Below are 15,656 nucleotides of genomic sequence, written 5' to 3' on the forward strand. Positions count from 1 at the left end.
AATAGAAAATGTTTTCAAATTTATTCAAATTTGTTTCAATTTCATAAAGAGTAGCTTTCTTTGATTTACACATCCCATCCTGTTCTTATCACTCAAATTTTCTTAGAAGCATTTGAATATCTAGTGCGCGATCGAGAAAAGGAAGTCATGCTCGGATGTTTGTCCATTCAGATTCAAGTAGCAAAGAGAAAATAATCAATCCATATCCCAAAAAGAAACAGAAAAAAAAAATCCTGCAATCTGAACTTTATTGAAGCCTAAATACATATTAATGTGATCCTGCTTTTAATAATAAAATGAACATCCAATTTGAAAAGTTGAACTTGGTAAAGTTAAATGGGCAATTTACATTGAAGATGATATTCGATGCTGATCAAATGTTTATATAACGCCAAATGAGAATCCAGATCTGATCAGATGTCATAGAACCATATCCAAATTTCAATGTGGACTTCAATTTTTATATTTCCAATTGATTTAATGTGGTTTTATTGGATACCCAATTCAAATATGATCGATTGACATCCCTACTTTGACATAAGATCTAATATGAATTTGATGCATTTAATAATGAAGGATTTGATGTTATGCAAACGGCTAACTGCACATATTAGATAAAAGGCGAAAATATTCTTGTTAGATTGGATAATGGGCAATCCAATATGAATCTGGACATTGTTGGAATCCGCTTCCTAAAACTCTTGCATCAAACAAGGGATGCAAGGAACTAGAACATCATTTTATGTATATGGGCCGGTCGACTTTCCTAGTGAAATTTGTGGAAGAGAAAGCCTTGTTTAGGAACTTGTATTTTGTTTCAACCGGTGTTGTAAAAATCGGTTTGTGAATCGAATCGGTGAGGCTGGTGAATAGCCAAAAATATTTTAAAAAATCATTTAAAAAATAAACGAAAAAAATATATAAGAGATAAATAAAAATATTTTTTAAAATATATCAGGAAACTAGTGGAAACTTGACATGTGACACTATTGAATTTGATATAGAATTGAATTGCTTTGCCACCGATTTGGTTCAAATCACCATTCTGATAATACTGGTTTCACCAATCAACCGCATTGTATGTCCGACTTTAAGATCGTTAGTTTGATGAAGCATAAAATTATATACGAGTCTCTGGCCATTCTACATGGCAAGATCAAACCATACCGTTATATTCAAGAAGTTGAATATCGTGATGCATTGGAGATCAAAGTTTTTTACAAGTAAACCAGCTTACTTCAAATCTATATAATCCCAAATTAAGTACAGCAAGAAAAAAAAAAAAAAAGCCTTATCAAGGCAGGCCATGCCATGGAAGTTCTTTATTTCTGTCTTTCTATCAGACATAGAAACAACTAAATCACCACAAAGGATCCAACATAAGAGACCAAAAACATCACAAAAACTGTAACCCCTATAGGTTATCATTTCCTAAACAGTAACCAACATTGGGGAGAATCTGAAAAAAAAAAAACACGAAAACCCGCTTATTTCTGGGATTATCTGGGTTTTCCAAAAATCCTGGATTTTCTCACTCTGCAAGTAACTCCTGGAGCAAGGGTCCGCATTCGGGGAGGGGTTCCTTCTTCAAGAAACCAATAGAGTTCGCGTAGCGCAGGCGGGAAGGCATGCCACTGTTCTTGGCCAGGAGGACTCGGGCCCGGTTGCGGTTAGGTGAGAGCTCGTTGCAGTCAGCCATGGGGCTTTCTGTTACCATCACCTCACAGATATCATCTTCATGCTCGCCGGCCACCGGAATCTGGTAAGTTCCTGTTTCATCTGTTACTCCATCTATGACCACCTTAGGATGGTCGCCTTCGCGATCTTCGCATTCAATTTTGAGAGGCACACCTATAATTGCCCGAAAATCATTACAAGAATATGAAGAACACTAAAAACAAACACGCCCTAGAGGATTTTGAGCAGCACTTTGGATCATTACCAGAGATGTAAGTGGTCAGGTTCGTCTCGAACCCGGCTCGGCAAGTGTCGCAGTAGACTCGGCCTGTGACGATGAAATCCGAGCAGCTGGCCAATCTAACCAGCGACAAACAACAAATGGAGGCAATGGCAATAAAAGCAATGGATCTTGCCATCCTTTCTCCCTCAACTCTTTTCCTTCAATGGCCTCTTACTTCTGTCCGGTTCTAACCTCGAGACAATTTACAACGGAGAGTTTGCAGCCTCGGGCATGGTTTAAAAAGAGTAGAGCAATTGAATCTGGCAGTTAGAAGCAGTTACTCTCCATTCTCTTTATATGGTGGAAATGGATCCGACCGACCATTTCTTCGGACTCTCAAATCTAACAAACTGCTATATATAAGTTGTGAACCGAAGGAAGGGCAACAACTCGTATGTTTGGGATGCAAAATGACCAAAAAGTTCCCGAAATTTAAAAATGAAAAGCTCTCATATGAGAACAACAACAAAGGAAATGAAAAAAAAGGGGAACGAACGTTGAAGTATTTTTATTCATTAAATGACCAAAATACCCCTCACAAACCATGCAGGGTCAAACCGACGTCTAATATAAATGAAAAAAAAAAGAGAACGAACGTTGAGGTATATTTATTCATTAAATGACCAAAATACCCCTCACAAACCATGCAGGGTCAAACCGACGTCTAATATATATATATATATATGATAAGCAATGTGGTCCAATTAGACCTATATCTATTACTTAAATAATAACTGCAACATCAAGAAAAGTTTGAGGGGAATAAGCTTCTCATGCAGAAACCAGCTAAATGGTGGCATGTCATCAAAGCAACTAACGAATCAAAGATCAGTATCTATGACATGCGCTTGGCTTAAATAATAGATATACATGGCCTAAGCTTGGGAATGAATATGTTAACAGTCTAGTTATATAGTGGCCACGCGTATGATCCACATGAAAACGTTTTATACCCGCCAGCAGAGACATATAGCTAACTTAACAAATAGATTAATTCCACATGTTGCTCCCTGACAGCGTTTGATAACAGGAAAACTGGATTAATGTTACATGAATCTCTATGAATTTGTCATGATCTTTGGCACAGACTCAGAGAACATTACAATAAGCCTCCTTTATATAACAAGACAAGTTCACCTCGATGATGAAAGCATATATCTTGCAGTAACACTTATCTGTATATATGGTGGGCAAACATTGATACAGGCAAACAGAAGATAAGTTTTTTTTTCTGTCAACAGAAGCCCTTTTTCTGTTAGCGAAAATCTGAAGGTTCAGTACCTTCTGAAAAATGAGGACACCTACGACAACTATTTTCTGCTCAAATTAAAAGGTCGAGACCTGGATCCGGGGATCATCAAATTGTTCGAGTAATTTAATTACCTAACAACTCGAAAACATAAATTCATAGAGACTAATTGAAACTTAGCACGTAGTTTTTCTTTTTAATTTCTTATATTAGTCAAATGAATTAAGACATTTTTAAAATGAAACTTTTGATAGGCTGGTGTGGGCAGCCCCCATGTATCTTTACCACCGGCCATGGCTCTTCCTCGATGGTGCCACTCAAGTGCAGCAGGAGCTCCTCCTCATCATCACCAACCTTCAAAAAAGCACGGAATAGGCAAAAGCTGGACCTTGACAGCGTGATCAGCAAATGTGTGTGAGGATCTTTGAGTTGCAGAGTTTTTTTCTCAGAGATATATTGCTGGGCAACAATTCAAAGTTAATCAGGACAAGTGCATGCTTAGTCTAATTAGCACAAAGAGATGTCAGTACCCTTTGCAGATGGATGGTTGGCCGAATGAACAAAAAAACCCTCTCTTTATATATATATAAAATCAAAAGTTTGGTGTGTGTTTCTTTCCTTTCTTGAACAAGAAAGCTGCACCTAAATAAACTTTTCAGAAAAATGACAGCGAAGTGCTCTTCCAAATACACATATAAAACACATACAATACAGTTTCCATATTAACCATACAAATTTACCAATAAAATTTATAAAAAAACGTTTCATTAATATGAAAACTTCCCTCAACAATAGACGATTTATTTGTTTTCTCGAAAAATTTCAACATAAGCTCCACATCTTCAATATCGGTAAAAGTAAATATATATAGTTTAAACTATTAGTTTCTTAATTTCAATGCAATATTCAATTATATATGAATATTACTAAATATGGTTAAATATGTGAATACGAAATAATCTAATTAAGTTTGTCTTCATTAAAAGCTTGTTCGTTTCCTGTCACGTTAATCACAGTTTAAATTAGTAACCGATTGACAAAAAGATGTTTCTGTTTTCTATTACAGTTGATTCTTTTGTTGAAAACGTTCCTCTTTTTTAACATTAGAAAGGTTGCCAAAACCAACGAGTATTTAAAGGGTGTCTGTAACTTTTTCATGAATAAATATTCCCTTCCAAATGGCCCAATCGTGGCACTAATAGGCGTATATCAGAAAATACATTTGAAGCACATGTAGTTTGAAATAGCACAAATGGGCTAATTGCTAATTAAAAATGTACGACCATGGTGTGTTTTCTATTATATTCGATTCTTTCATTCAAAAGTTTTCTCTTTTTTGACTTAAGCTAGTTATTATTTTCAAATTTAATATTAGTACGTTTTTTTTCTTCAAATGGAACTTCAAATATATGCTTCATCAAAGACTGACCCAAACTATACCTTAAAGTCACATTATGTTGATAACCAATATGATTTATTTAAGTATATGTATTAATAAAACATCTGACCTACAACTTCCTTTTATCCCTCAGCCACCAACTGACAAATTGACAATTTTTTACAATAAGAATATGCTATATAGAGGGACCTAGCTAAGTGATTCGAATATTGCCTTAAAAGATTTAAAATCCCACTAGTTCAATTTGTTTTTTTAATGCATTTGGAACATTAGACCCAAATCATTCGTGTTTTTAGTTATACTTAAAGCAAAGCAAGAACAAAAATAGATTTAAATCCTCCCCTTCATCAACATTGGTAAAAACAAAGATATATAGTTTACCTTATTTTAGCTTAGCTCAATGTAATATTTAATCTTCTGTTACATTACTAAGTATAGTTAAATACGTGAATACAAAATAATCCAATTAAGTTTGTCTTTATTGAAAACATATAAGTTTTCTGTCACATGAATACTAGCTTAAATTAGTAACCAATTGGAAAAAAAAGGTTTCTAAGTGCAGAACCTTGGCTCATTTTTAACAATATAAAAAAGTGATGTTTCGACCTTTTTCTATTCTAGTCATTGAAAAGTTTTGGCTTTTTTAACTTTGGAAAAGTCCGCAATAACAAACAAGTATTTAATTTTTTTTTCAAGAATAAAATCTCCCTTTTAAAGTAATCACCCAACCGTGTTGCTCACAGGAGTATATTTGATAAAGCACAAAAAAACCGCGTGCAGTTTGAAATAGCATAAATAGGCTCTTTGCTATATAACATGGTTGCGTGACTTCATGTGGAGGTTGAAAGAGAAAACGAAAGCTCACAGACTTCTCTTTGATTCTGAGGGCGAACAACTGCTGTCTTACTGAAAGTTATATAAAGGGTGAGACAGATCCAAGAGCAGGATATTAAACTCGAGAAAAAGAGAGAGAGAGCGACTATGGCGCCTAAACGGGAAGCAAGGGCAAGTGTAGCGAATTCAAATATGAGAGAAGGGAAAGCAATATGTAATCACTTTCGGCAACGGAAATTCTGGAGGAGAAACGTTGACACACAATTTCAAACAGTACTTAGTTTTTATGTGAATTATATTTCATTTAGATTATGATTAAGCATGTCGTAATATTTTTACTTTGTTTTTTCTTTTTTGCAGCCACTCATCTCTGGGGTAACAGAAGAAGAAGAACACATCATAAAGGTGTCAGACAACGATCAGCTGGAGTTGTGCATCGCTGCCCGGCGTGATGATCCGTATGTGTTACTGCCTTTTGCTTTTTATATGATCATCGGATTTTATCTGTCATTTTTCTTAACGCTTGATCATGTTTTCTTAGGAAACTGGTGTTTTGCCTGCGGATTCCTGCAAACCTGGAAGATCTTAAACAAAGGGCCGAAGCAGCAGGTTTTAAAGTAGAGGTGGAGCCTTAGAAGAAGCATGACAGGCGCTTTCTTCATTTTCTTAAGTTCAGTTTAGGGTTCTGTAATAATGAAGATCAGACTATCTTTGCACTCTTTATGCATGCATGTGTGATTTTACAATCAGATGTGCATTTCTGTTTACTTTATACGTTTTTCCAGGTACTGTGCTGTAGTAGTTGAAGTGTGACTCACTATAATATATAGTCAATTAATGCACCTAGTTCTTCACTTCTTAGATTATTAGTTCTTAATTTTTCATTTCTTAGATCATACTAACGCAGCCAAAACTCGAAGGGGGTCTAGATTCACAGATGTAAAAGCAGGAGTCGGCTTATAGATCCATTAACCTGATCCGATTAGTCACAATGAGGACCATATAATCAAACCGCCGTATCCTTTTTTGCAGCCACTCGTAGTTTCCCATATCCAAAATTGAGCAATCATGTTATCTACATGGACCCGATCCGGAGACACGCTGCAGAAAATTGAACCATCTTGACACGTATCTGGGTTTTGAAAAGTTGATCCATTTAGGTATATGTTCAAGGTTGTGAAACTTTCATACTAATATCTTCCACGACGTTGGGCTTTCAAGAAAGATATCCATTTTCATGAACAAAAACTCCAAACGGCACTTCCTTTAGGTGTTCGAACCAGAGTCAGATATGATTTGTTAATTCCACATCCTCCCATTCCAATTTTGATGTTGACACAACCCCGATTTTGATCCGGTTCTGCAAGATCGGTATTTTTATTGGACTTAGTCTTTCGTTCCCACATTGGTTCAAGTTGGGGAGTAAGAAAACCATTGATAATCTAGTTAATTAGTTTAAGTTCAAGGGAAGTCAAGATTTTCAACCGTCGGAGCATTTTGTGAGTGTTTTATGAATCTACCTTAAATATTAAAGTCTATTCATGAAACACTAGTACTAACTTTCTATGAATTTGCACCAATCATTACAGTAGATTCAAAGTATTTCATTTGCCAAACGAGTCACGACCATTGAAGGTGGCATAATAGGGTCTGCCTGAGCTCAACTTATTAATTTCCAAAAAATGGTACAAATTAATTTGATTTACCGGCAGATTCAAGAGTGTCGCATTGTTGATAACAAAGTAGGATGTATATGAGTTACTTAGGCTGCTTTCCAAGGCATCAGTAAATACATCAAAAGGATAGGATAATGAAAATCATATATAGATCATATGTGGAAAGACTAAGACTATGCAAAGTATAACCATGATATACATAGTCCATTTATAGGGTGAGCAGAAATTACTAAGGCCCCCTCCTTCTTCTCTCAGCCCCAAGATTTAGAGCTGCTTTGGTACCAAGTGGTGAGATCTCTACATCGTGCAAGTTATGTTTGGTTAGGTACAACAAAGACAATGCCGCTATCATCTTTAGACAAGAACATTGATAACATAAATTGTTTTGACTTAGCAAGTGATCTATACTAAATTATCCAAACACCACTATGGAAACGGCAAGAGGCGGAGTTAGCCAGGATTTTTGTCTTGTGGGGGCTGAGCGGCCAAATGGAATTACATACATATGATATATACACACTTTGAATATCAAAAAATATAAATATCTGAAACATTTTCCCAGGAGCCCATTATAATTTTCTGAAATTCTAACAGAGGAAAAATTATTATTTTTGAATAAAATGACCGGTAAATTTGGAGTTGAAGTTTCAGTCTAGGAGCTCAAATAGGGGGATGCACCAGGTAGAGTATTATTCACCTACGAAATCCGAATTAAGTTCCAAGTTCTTCAAAATCCAAACTCAGTTAATTGAATTCGGTAATTGAAAAGTTGATCAGACGTCTTTTAAAACAACTCATCTGATTCAATTGATCTTTGCCGAATAATAGCGTTTAGAGGCAATATAGTATCTTGTCCACTACTGCTCATTTGTGGGAGGAGGAAGAGGCGGTGGCCACTACTGTGCGGTGCACGACATCCAGTCCTCGATACACGTTTGACCTTACCTGCCAAATACGGAAGGCCACTCTCCGTTGCTTTTCTATTTTTTTTTTAATTTTTGTTTCTTGAATCAGTAAACCAAGATTGATCGGTATTTATTGAAAAACAAGATTGATCGGTATTTATTGAAAAACAAGATTGATCGGTACTCGGTAGTTATTGAAAAACAAGATTGATCGGTAGTTATTGGAAAACAAGATCGATCTGTACTGTGGCGGTTATCCTTTTTTTTTTTAATTTTTGTTTCTTGAATCAGTAACCCAAGATTGATCGGTCTTTATTGAAAAACAAGGTTGATGGGTAGTTATTGGAAATCAAGATCGGTCTGTACTGTGGCGGTTATCCTTTTTTCCCCCGCCTTTTTTCGTTTCAAAAGTCTCGGTTCTAATCTCTGTCCCTAATCCGTCTCTGCAAGGTGCGCACATTCTTTTTCCTCCTCCTTTTGTTTCCTCTCTTTTCCTTGCGAGAATTTTTTTCGGAGACTCTGATCTTTTTTTGAGGTCGTCTCTCCCTCTCTCTGTTTACTGTCTGCGTGGCGTTCTCCGGGAGCGAAGCTTCGAAGAGGAAGACGAAGCAGTAGGGTTTTAGTCACCCAAAATCACCTTCCAGCAGCAGGAAGACCGGCTCCAATCCGTCGGAATCTCCAGTCTCTAGCCGACTGGGTCTGGGGTTCATCGACCGCCGCCGGATCCTTTTCCCGGTAGGGTTTCGCCCATCTAGTTGTTCTCCACGGGTTTCGATCTCCAGCTGGAGTGGGGTCCCCTACTGCTCCACCTGCTCCTCTGCCTCTCCCTTCTACTTTTCACCCGCCTGCACCTCCTCAGCTGGTGTTTTCGCCTGTGCGAAGCTACTGCAACTGCACGGCCGTTTCCTAAGCTTCGCTTCTCGTCTCTCAGGCCCTAATCTGTCTCTGTAAGGTGGGCGTCCTCTTTTTCTTCCGTCTTTGACATCTTTCTGTTGCCTCTGTTTTTTCCTTGCGTGATTTTTTTTCTGAGAGTATCATCTTTTTTTTTTTGGGCGGGGTCACCTCTTCCTCTCTCGTTTTCACTCTCTGTGGGGTTTTCCTGGATCGAAGCTTCGAAGAGGAAGACGAAGCATTAGTGTTTCAGTCACCCAGAATCACCCTCCAGCAGCAGGATGTCCAGCTCCAATCCGTTGGAATCGCCCGTCCCTGGCCGACTGGGCCTCGGGTTCATCAACCGCCGCCGGATCCTTTTCCCGGTAGGGTTTCGCCCATGTACTAATTCTCCACGGGTTTCGATATCGAGCCTGAGCAGGGGTCTCCTACTGCTCCACCTGCTCCGCCTCCTCCCTTCTCCTTTTCACCCGCCTTCACCTCCTCAGCTGGTGCTTTGGCCGGTGCGAAGCTACTGCAACTGCGCCGCCACTTTCTAAGCTTCGTTCTCGTCTTTGACATGTAAGTGCCTGATATGTAAGTGCATTTTGCGTGCATCTTTGACAAATTGGAACTCAAGATTCCATGTTTTCTTGGTATATTTTCTTGAGCCTTCGGAGATGAAACATTGGTTGCTGCATCGGACTGTTGGTTTTGTAATCTTCATTTGCAATTTGAAGTGTTAAAATTTCAAATCATGTGACAAAGGACTTTTGATTATGTCTTTGTGCAAAATTTTGGTTTCCTTTCTGCTTTCTCGTCTCTTTGATGGGCATCTATAATTTAAAATTTAAATACTTAAATTATTCAAGCTTCTGAATTTTTACCTCTGTTTCATTGAATTCTTAAGCAAGTCAATCAATATTGTCCATTATACTAAATATTGAAAAGACTTTGTTCAAAGCAGCCAACCTTTGATGGTGATTGTTTTGGTTTTAACCTAGATACAAGAGAACAAACTTTTTCTTCACATGGGCCATAACATGGAATCAGATTTGTTTTCTCGTTCAAACACTCATATTTTTGTAATATTTTTGTGTTGTACCTTATACCTATTTGACACATACATCAGGGGTTGTTTACTTCTTGAAGACTGGTCAGCTTGCCTACCTTTTGAAAATGGAAATGTTATAAAACTATTAGTATTTTGTTTGGTCTGGTGCGACAACTTGTTATATATGCCATGTCTTAAGCAACTATGCACCATGCTTCATAGTGCAGGTTGTGTGACCAGAATATATCCATATGCTGGTTGCTGAATCCATACTTTTCTTTGGGGAGACAATAAGGGTTCTAAGGAACCCTTGTCCTACTTTCAGGTGTGAGGCTGATCTTCTTCATCATTGAGTTCCAAGAGGATCCAACAAATATCAGGGACTGTTTGGATGCTTTCCTCAAAAGGAGCCTTGTATTGACATTAATTGTTGGAGAAGAATTGCTCCCTCAATCTGAAGTAAATAACATTGTTGGTATGCTTGAAGAATTAAAGGTACTCACCATCCATCTTTGTTTTCCTTCAAATGTTAGTATTGCTTGAATGCAACATGTTCTCTTTAATATATTGTGAATTTTATGTGTGAATTAGGCTTTATGATAGACATATGAAAAAAGTTACAGTTTGCAATCAGTTGCTTTTCTTCCCTGTATTATTTTTCAACAAAACTTTTCTGATTTTAGATATCTTGCATGAGTTTCCTTCGATCTAGTAATCAATCTTGGACAATTGTTTTGATGAAAAGAAAGAAAAGAACGAACTGGGAGTGGGAGCCTACATCAAAGGTTGCTTGCCCCGAGTTTGATAAGAGGTCATTCAAACATACTGTCCAATCATATGATAGCAGGTGGTCATCGTTGGCAGGTGGGGGCTGTTGGCAATATAATTGTGCACACATATGCAAAGGGAGAGAGCTCATGAACAAGCTAGGACTGTTCTTTTAACTTTTCATTGTCCTCCCACGCCTACTCATGAAATTATTACAAAATTAAGTGGGGGGTTGAGACAATACTAAGGGGGTGTTTGGATGACACCCTCTTCAAACTAGGCTATACATGTTTTGAATCCTTGATCTAAGACCAAAATCCAACAACTAAACCAAGTCGGAATAGAATTTTGATCCACAATGTAAATCTTCACTTCAAATTCAACACCAAATCCGAGTCAGATCAGACCTCTGACCCAACCTACTTCATGTATGATCAGTTGTAAATTTGATTGTTCATCCAAATAACCATCTGATTATTTTTTATATCCACTAGAATTGTGAAGATTTAGCCCAACACTCTGAATCCAACGTTTAGGCCAATATTTGATTAGACCTTCGATCAACACGGCGGATCTAAAACTGAAATGCAACATCTTAAACCGATCAGATTAGACCTCTGATCAAAGCCTTGTTTTGAAAGCTCTTCCAACATCTAAACCAGATCAGATTAGACCTCTGGTCTGGAGCAGTGATGCAAAAGTGAAATCTGACATCTAAATCAGATGATGATTGTGCTTGCGATCTTGCTTGTTTGTTCATCATTCAAATCCATCATACGAAGCTGATCATATTTCCCATGTGTTTTGAATACTTGAGCTAAAACCAAAACACAACAACTAAAGTAGGTGAGATTAGATGTTTGATCTACATTGTAAATCTTTATTCCGAATTGAACAACAAATCAGGGTCAGAACAGACCTCTGATCCAACCTACTTCAAGATAGATCAATTTGGTCATTCATCAAAATTACCGTCTGATTATATTTTATATCCAATTGTTCTTGTATGATGCAAGTGATGTTATTATATGATTAGATAAATGTTTGTTGTAGCATCACTTGTTTGAGAAGTTGGTCGGTAATAGTTTTAGGAAATGAGCTGTAAATGATATGAACGTTGTATGATCTCGAATGGTTCTTTGTATAGCGTTGGCAAGAAGATTGTTTTATCAACGATTAAGACATGTATTTGTTAGAAAGTTAACTTTGATGTCGCCATCAAAAGAGCTTGAATTGAAGATTTCATATTTGATATATGTCTACATGGGAAAATTGGAATATTTATCCTTGGACAAAGATATAATTTCATTACAATGTCCTTCTTGATTGTTTATTCGGATATTTGAAAGTTAGGCCACATTATGTCAAGACATGGAATTGTTGAGATTTAGCCCAACATCTGAATCCAACGTTTAGGCCAATATTTGATTAAACCTTCGATCCACACGGCGGATCTAAAACTGAAATGCAACATCTGAAACCGATCAGATTAGACCTCTGATCAAAGCCTTGTTTTGAAAGCTCTTCTAACATCTAAACCAGATCAGATTAGACCTCTGGTCTGGAGCTGTGATGCAAAAGTGAAATCCAACATCTAAATCAAATGATGATTGTGCTTGCGATCTTGCTTGTTTGTTCATCATTCAAATCCATCATACGAAGCTGATCATATTTCCTATGTGTTTTGAATCCTTGAGCTAAAACCAAAACATAACAACTAAACTAGGTGAGATTAGATGTTTGATCTACATTGTAAATCTTTATTCCGAATTGAACAACAAATCAGGGTCAGAACAGACCTCTGATCCAACCTACTTCATGAAAGATCAATTTGGTTGTTCATCGAAATTACCGTCTCATTATATTTTATATCCAACAGATCTTGTATGATGCAAGTCATGTTATTATATGATTAGATAAATGTTTGTTGTAGCATCACCTGTTTGAGAAGTTGGTCGGTAACAGTTTTAGGAAATGAGCTGTAAATGATATGAACGTTGTATGATCTCGAATGGTTCTTTGTATAGCGTCGGCAAGAAGATTGTTTTATCAACGATTAAGACATGTATTTGTTAGAAAGTTAACTTTGATGTCGCCATCAAACGAGCTTGTATTGAAGATTTCATATTTGATATATATGTGTACATGGGAAAATTGGAATATTTATCCTTGGACAAAGATATAATTTCATTACAATGTCCTTCTTGATTGTTTATTCGGATATTTGAAAGTTAGGACACATTATGTCAAGACATGGAATTGTTAAGATTTAGCCCAACATCTGAATCCAACGTTTAGGCCAATATTTGATTAGACCTTCGATCCACACGGCGGATCTAAAACTGAAATGCAACATCTGAAACCGATCAGATTAGACCTCTGATCAAAGCCTTGTTTTGAAAGCTCTTCCAACATCTAAACCAGATCAGATTAGACCTCTGGTCTGGAGCAGTGATGCAAAAGTGAAATCCAACATCGAAATCAGATGATGATTGTGCTTGCGATCTTGCTTGTTTGTTCATCATTCAAATCCATCATACGAAGCTGATCATATTTCCCATGTGTTTTGAATCCTTAGCTAAAACCAAAACACAACAACTAAACTAGGTGAGATTAGATGTTTGATCTACATTGTAAATCTTTATTCCAAATTGAACAACAAATCTGGGTCAGAACAGACCTCTGATCCAACCTACTTCATGAAAGATCAATTTGGTAGTTCATCAAAATTAATTGTCTGATTATATTTTATATCCAAGAGTTCTTGTATGATGCAAGTGATGTTATTATATGATTAGATAAATGTTTGTTGTAGCATCACTTGTTTGAGAAGTTGGTCGGTAACAGTTTTAGGGAATGAGCTGTAAATGATATGAACTTTGTATGATCTCGAATGGTTCTTTGTATAGCGTTGGCAAGAAGATTGTTTTATCAACGATTAAGACATGTATTTGTTAGAAAGTTAACTTTCATGTCGCCATCAAAAGAGCTTGTATTGAAGATTTCATATTTGATATATGTCTACATGGGAAAATTGGAATATTTATCCTTGGACAAAGATATAATTTCATTACAATGTCCTTCTTGATTGTTTATTCGGATATTTGAAAGTTATGCCACATTATGTCAAGACATGGAATTGTTAAGATTTAGCGCAACATCTAAATCCAGCGCTTAGGCCAATATTTGATTAGACCTTCGATCCACACGGCGGATCTAAAACTGAAATGCAACATCTGAAACCGATCAGATTAGACCTCTGATCAAAGCCTTGTTTTGAAAGCTCTTCCAACATCTAAACCAGATCAGATTAGACCTCTGGTCTGGAGCAGTGATGCAAAAGTGAAATGCAACATCTAAATCAAATGATGATTGTGCTTGCGATCTTGCTTGTTTGTTCATCATTCAAATCCATCATACGAAGCTGATCATATTTCCCATGTGTTTTGAATCCTTGTGCTAAAACCAAAACGCAACAACTAAACTTGGTGAGATTAGATGTTTGATCTACATTGTATATCTTTATTCCGAACTGAACAACAAATCTGGGTCAGAACAGACCTCTGATCCAACCTACTTCATGAAGCATCAATTTGGTCGTTCATCAAAATTCCCGTCTGATTATATTTTATATCCAACAGATCTTTTATGATGCAAGTGATGTTATTATATGATTAGATAAATGTTTGTTGCAGCATCACCTGTTTGAGAAGTTGGTCGGTAACAGTTTTAGGAAATGAGCTGTAAATGATATGAACGTTGTATGATCTCGAATGGTTCTTTGTATAGCGTAGGCAAGAAGATTGTTTTATCAACGATTAAGACATGTATTTGTTAGAAAGTTAACTTTGATGTCGCCATCAAAAGAGCGTGTATTGAAGATTTCATATTTGATATATGTCTACATGGGAAAATTGGAATATTTATCCTTGGACAATGATATAATTTCATTACAATGTCTTTCTTGATTGTTTATTCGGATATTTGAAAGTTAGGCCACATTATGTCAAGACATGGAATTGTTAAGATTTAGCGCAACATCTGAATCCAGCGCTTAGGCCAATATTTGATTAGACCTTCGATCCACACGGCGGATCTAAAACTGAAATGCAACATCTGAAACCGATCAGATTAGACCTCTGATCAAATCCTTGTTTTGAAAGCTCTTCCAACATCTAAACCAGATCAGATTAGACCTCTGGTCTGGAGCAGTGATGCAAAACTGAAATCCAACATCTAAATCAAATGATGATTGTGCTTGCGATCTTGCTTGTTTGTTCATCATTCAAATCCATCATACGAAGCTGATCATATTTCCCATGTGTTTTGAATCCTTGTGCTAAAACCAAAACGCAACAACTAAACTTGGTGAGATTAGATGTTTGATCTACATTGTATATCTTTATTCCGAACTGAACAACAAATCTGGGTCAGAACAGACCTCTGATCCAACCTACTTCATGAAGCATCAATTTGGTCATTCATCAAAATTACCGTCTGATTATATTTTATATCCAAGAGTTCTTGTATGATGCAAGTGATGTTATCATATGATTAGATAAATGTTTGTTGTAGCATCACTTGTTTGAGAAGTTGGTCGGTAACAGTTTTAGGAAATGAGCTGTAAATGATATGAACATTGTATGATCTCGAATGGTTCTTTGTATAGCGTTGGCAAGAAGATTGTTTTATCAACGATTAAGACATGTATTTGTTAGAAAGTTAACTTTGATGTCGCCATCAAAAGAGCTTGTATTGAAGATTTCATATTTGATATATGTCTACATGGGAAAATTGGAATATTTATCCTTGGACAAAGATATAATTTCATTACAATGTCCTTCTTGATTGTTTATTCGGATATTTGAAAGTTAGGCCACATTATGTCAAGACATGGAATTGTTAAGATTTAGCCCAACATCTGAATCCAACGTTTAGGCC

General features: G+C 36.6%; 2 protein-coding genes and 1 long non-coding RNA gene across 26 annotated transcripts in view; 2 read left to right on the plus strand and 1 right to left on the minus strand.

Annotated features, from left to right (window-relative positions):
- Nucleotides 1–1,283: 1,283 nt before the first annotated feature.
- LOC116245726 (major pollen allergen Lol p 11-like) lies at nucleotides 1,284–2,190 on the minus strand. Its single transcript, XM_031617239.2, has 2 exons — nucleotides 1,943–2,190; nucleotides 1,284–1,851 (listed from the first exon to the last, which is right to left on the minus strand). Exons 1-2 carry the CDS (start codon nucleotides 2,094–2,096, stop codon nucleotides 1,532–1,534), a joined length of 474 nt encoding a protein of 157 aa, XP_031473099.1. The 5' UTR covers nucleotides 2,097–2,190; the 3' UTR covers nucleotides 1,284–1,531.
- A 3,275-nt stretch (nucleotides 2,191–5,465) lies between these two features.
- Nucleotides 5,466–6,246, plus strand: LOC116246133 (uncharacterized). The gene is made up of 3 exons (XM_031617839.1): nucleotides 5,466–5,715; nucleotides 5,803–5,900; nucleotides 5,984–6,246. The coding sequence occupies exons 1-3, from the start codon at nucleotides 5,590–5,592 to the stop codon at nucleotides 6,075–6,077; spliced, it is 318 nt and encodes a 105-aa protein (XP_031473699.1). The 5' UTR covers nucleotides 5,466–5,589; the 3' UTR covers nucleotides 6,078–6,246.
- A 1,758-nt stretch (nucleotides 6,247–8,004) lies between these two features.
- The window catches only part of LOC116264575 (uncharacterized), a 46,096-nt gene continuing 38,444 nt past the window's right edge, over nucleotides 8,005–15,656 (plus strand). For 20 of the 24 annotated variants that reach the window (XR_007574980.1, XR_007575002.1, XR_007574993.1 and 17 more), the window contains exons 1-3: nucleotides 8,481–8,975; nucleotides 9,134–9,475; nucleotides 10,170–10,442. This is a non-coding gene — a long non-coding RNA (uncharacterized LOC116264575). The other 4 variants (XR_007574977.1, XR_007574998.1, XR_007574975.1 and 1 more) reach the window with 4 other exon arrangements.

Source organism: Nymphaea colorata, chromosome 1 (genome assembly GCF_008831285.2).
Source record: "Nymphaea colorata isolate Beijing-Zhang1983 chromosome 1, ASM883128v2, whole genome shotgun sequence".
In the NCBI taxonomy this organism is placed as follows: Eukaryota; Viridiplantae; Streptophyta; class Magnoliopsida; order Nymphaeales; family Nymphaeaceae; genus Nymphaea; species Nymphaea colorata.

Coding starts and splice junctions, on each gene's coding strand:
- LOC116246133 (XM_031617839.1), top strand. CDS start 5,590: ATGGCGCCTAAACGGGAAGCAAGGGCAAGTGTAGCGAATTCAAATATG. Junction 5,716..5,802: donor TTGACACACAATTTCAAACA/GTACTTAGTTTT, acceptor TCTTTTTTGCAG/CCACTCATCTCTGGGGTAAC. Junction 5,901..5,983: donor GCTGCCCGGCGTGATGATCC/GTATGTGTTACT, acceptor ATGTTTTCTTAG/GAAACTGGTGTTTTGCCTGC.
- LOC116245726 (XM_031617239.2), bottom strand. CDS start 2,096: ATGGCAAGATCCATTGCTTTTATTGCCATTGCCTCCATTTGTTGTTTG. Junction 1,852..1,942: donor CCTGACCACTTACATCTCTG/GTAATGATCCAA, acceptor GGGCAATTATAG/GTGTGCCTCTCAAAATTGAA.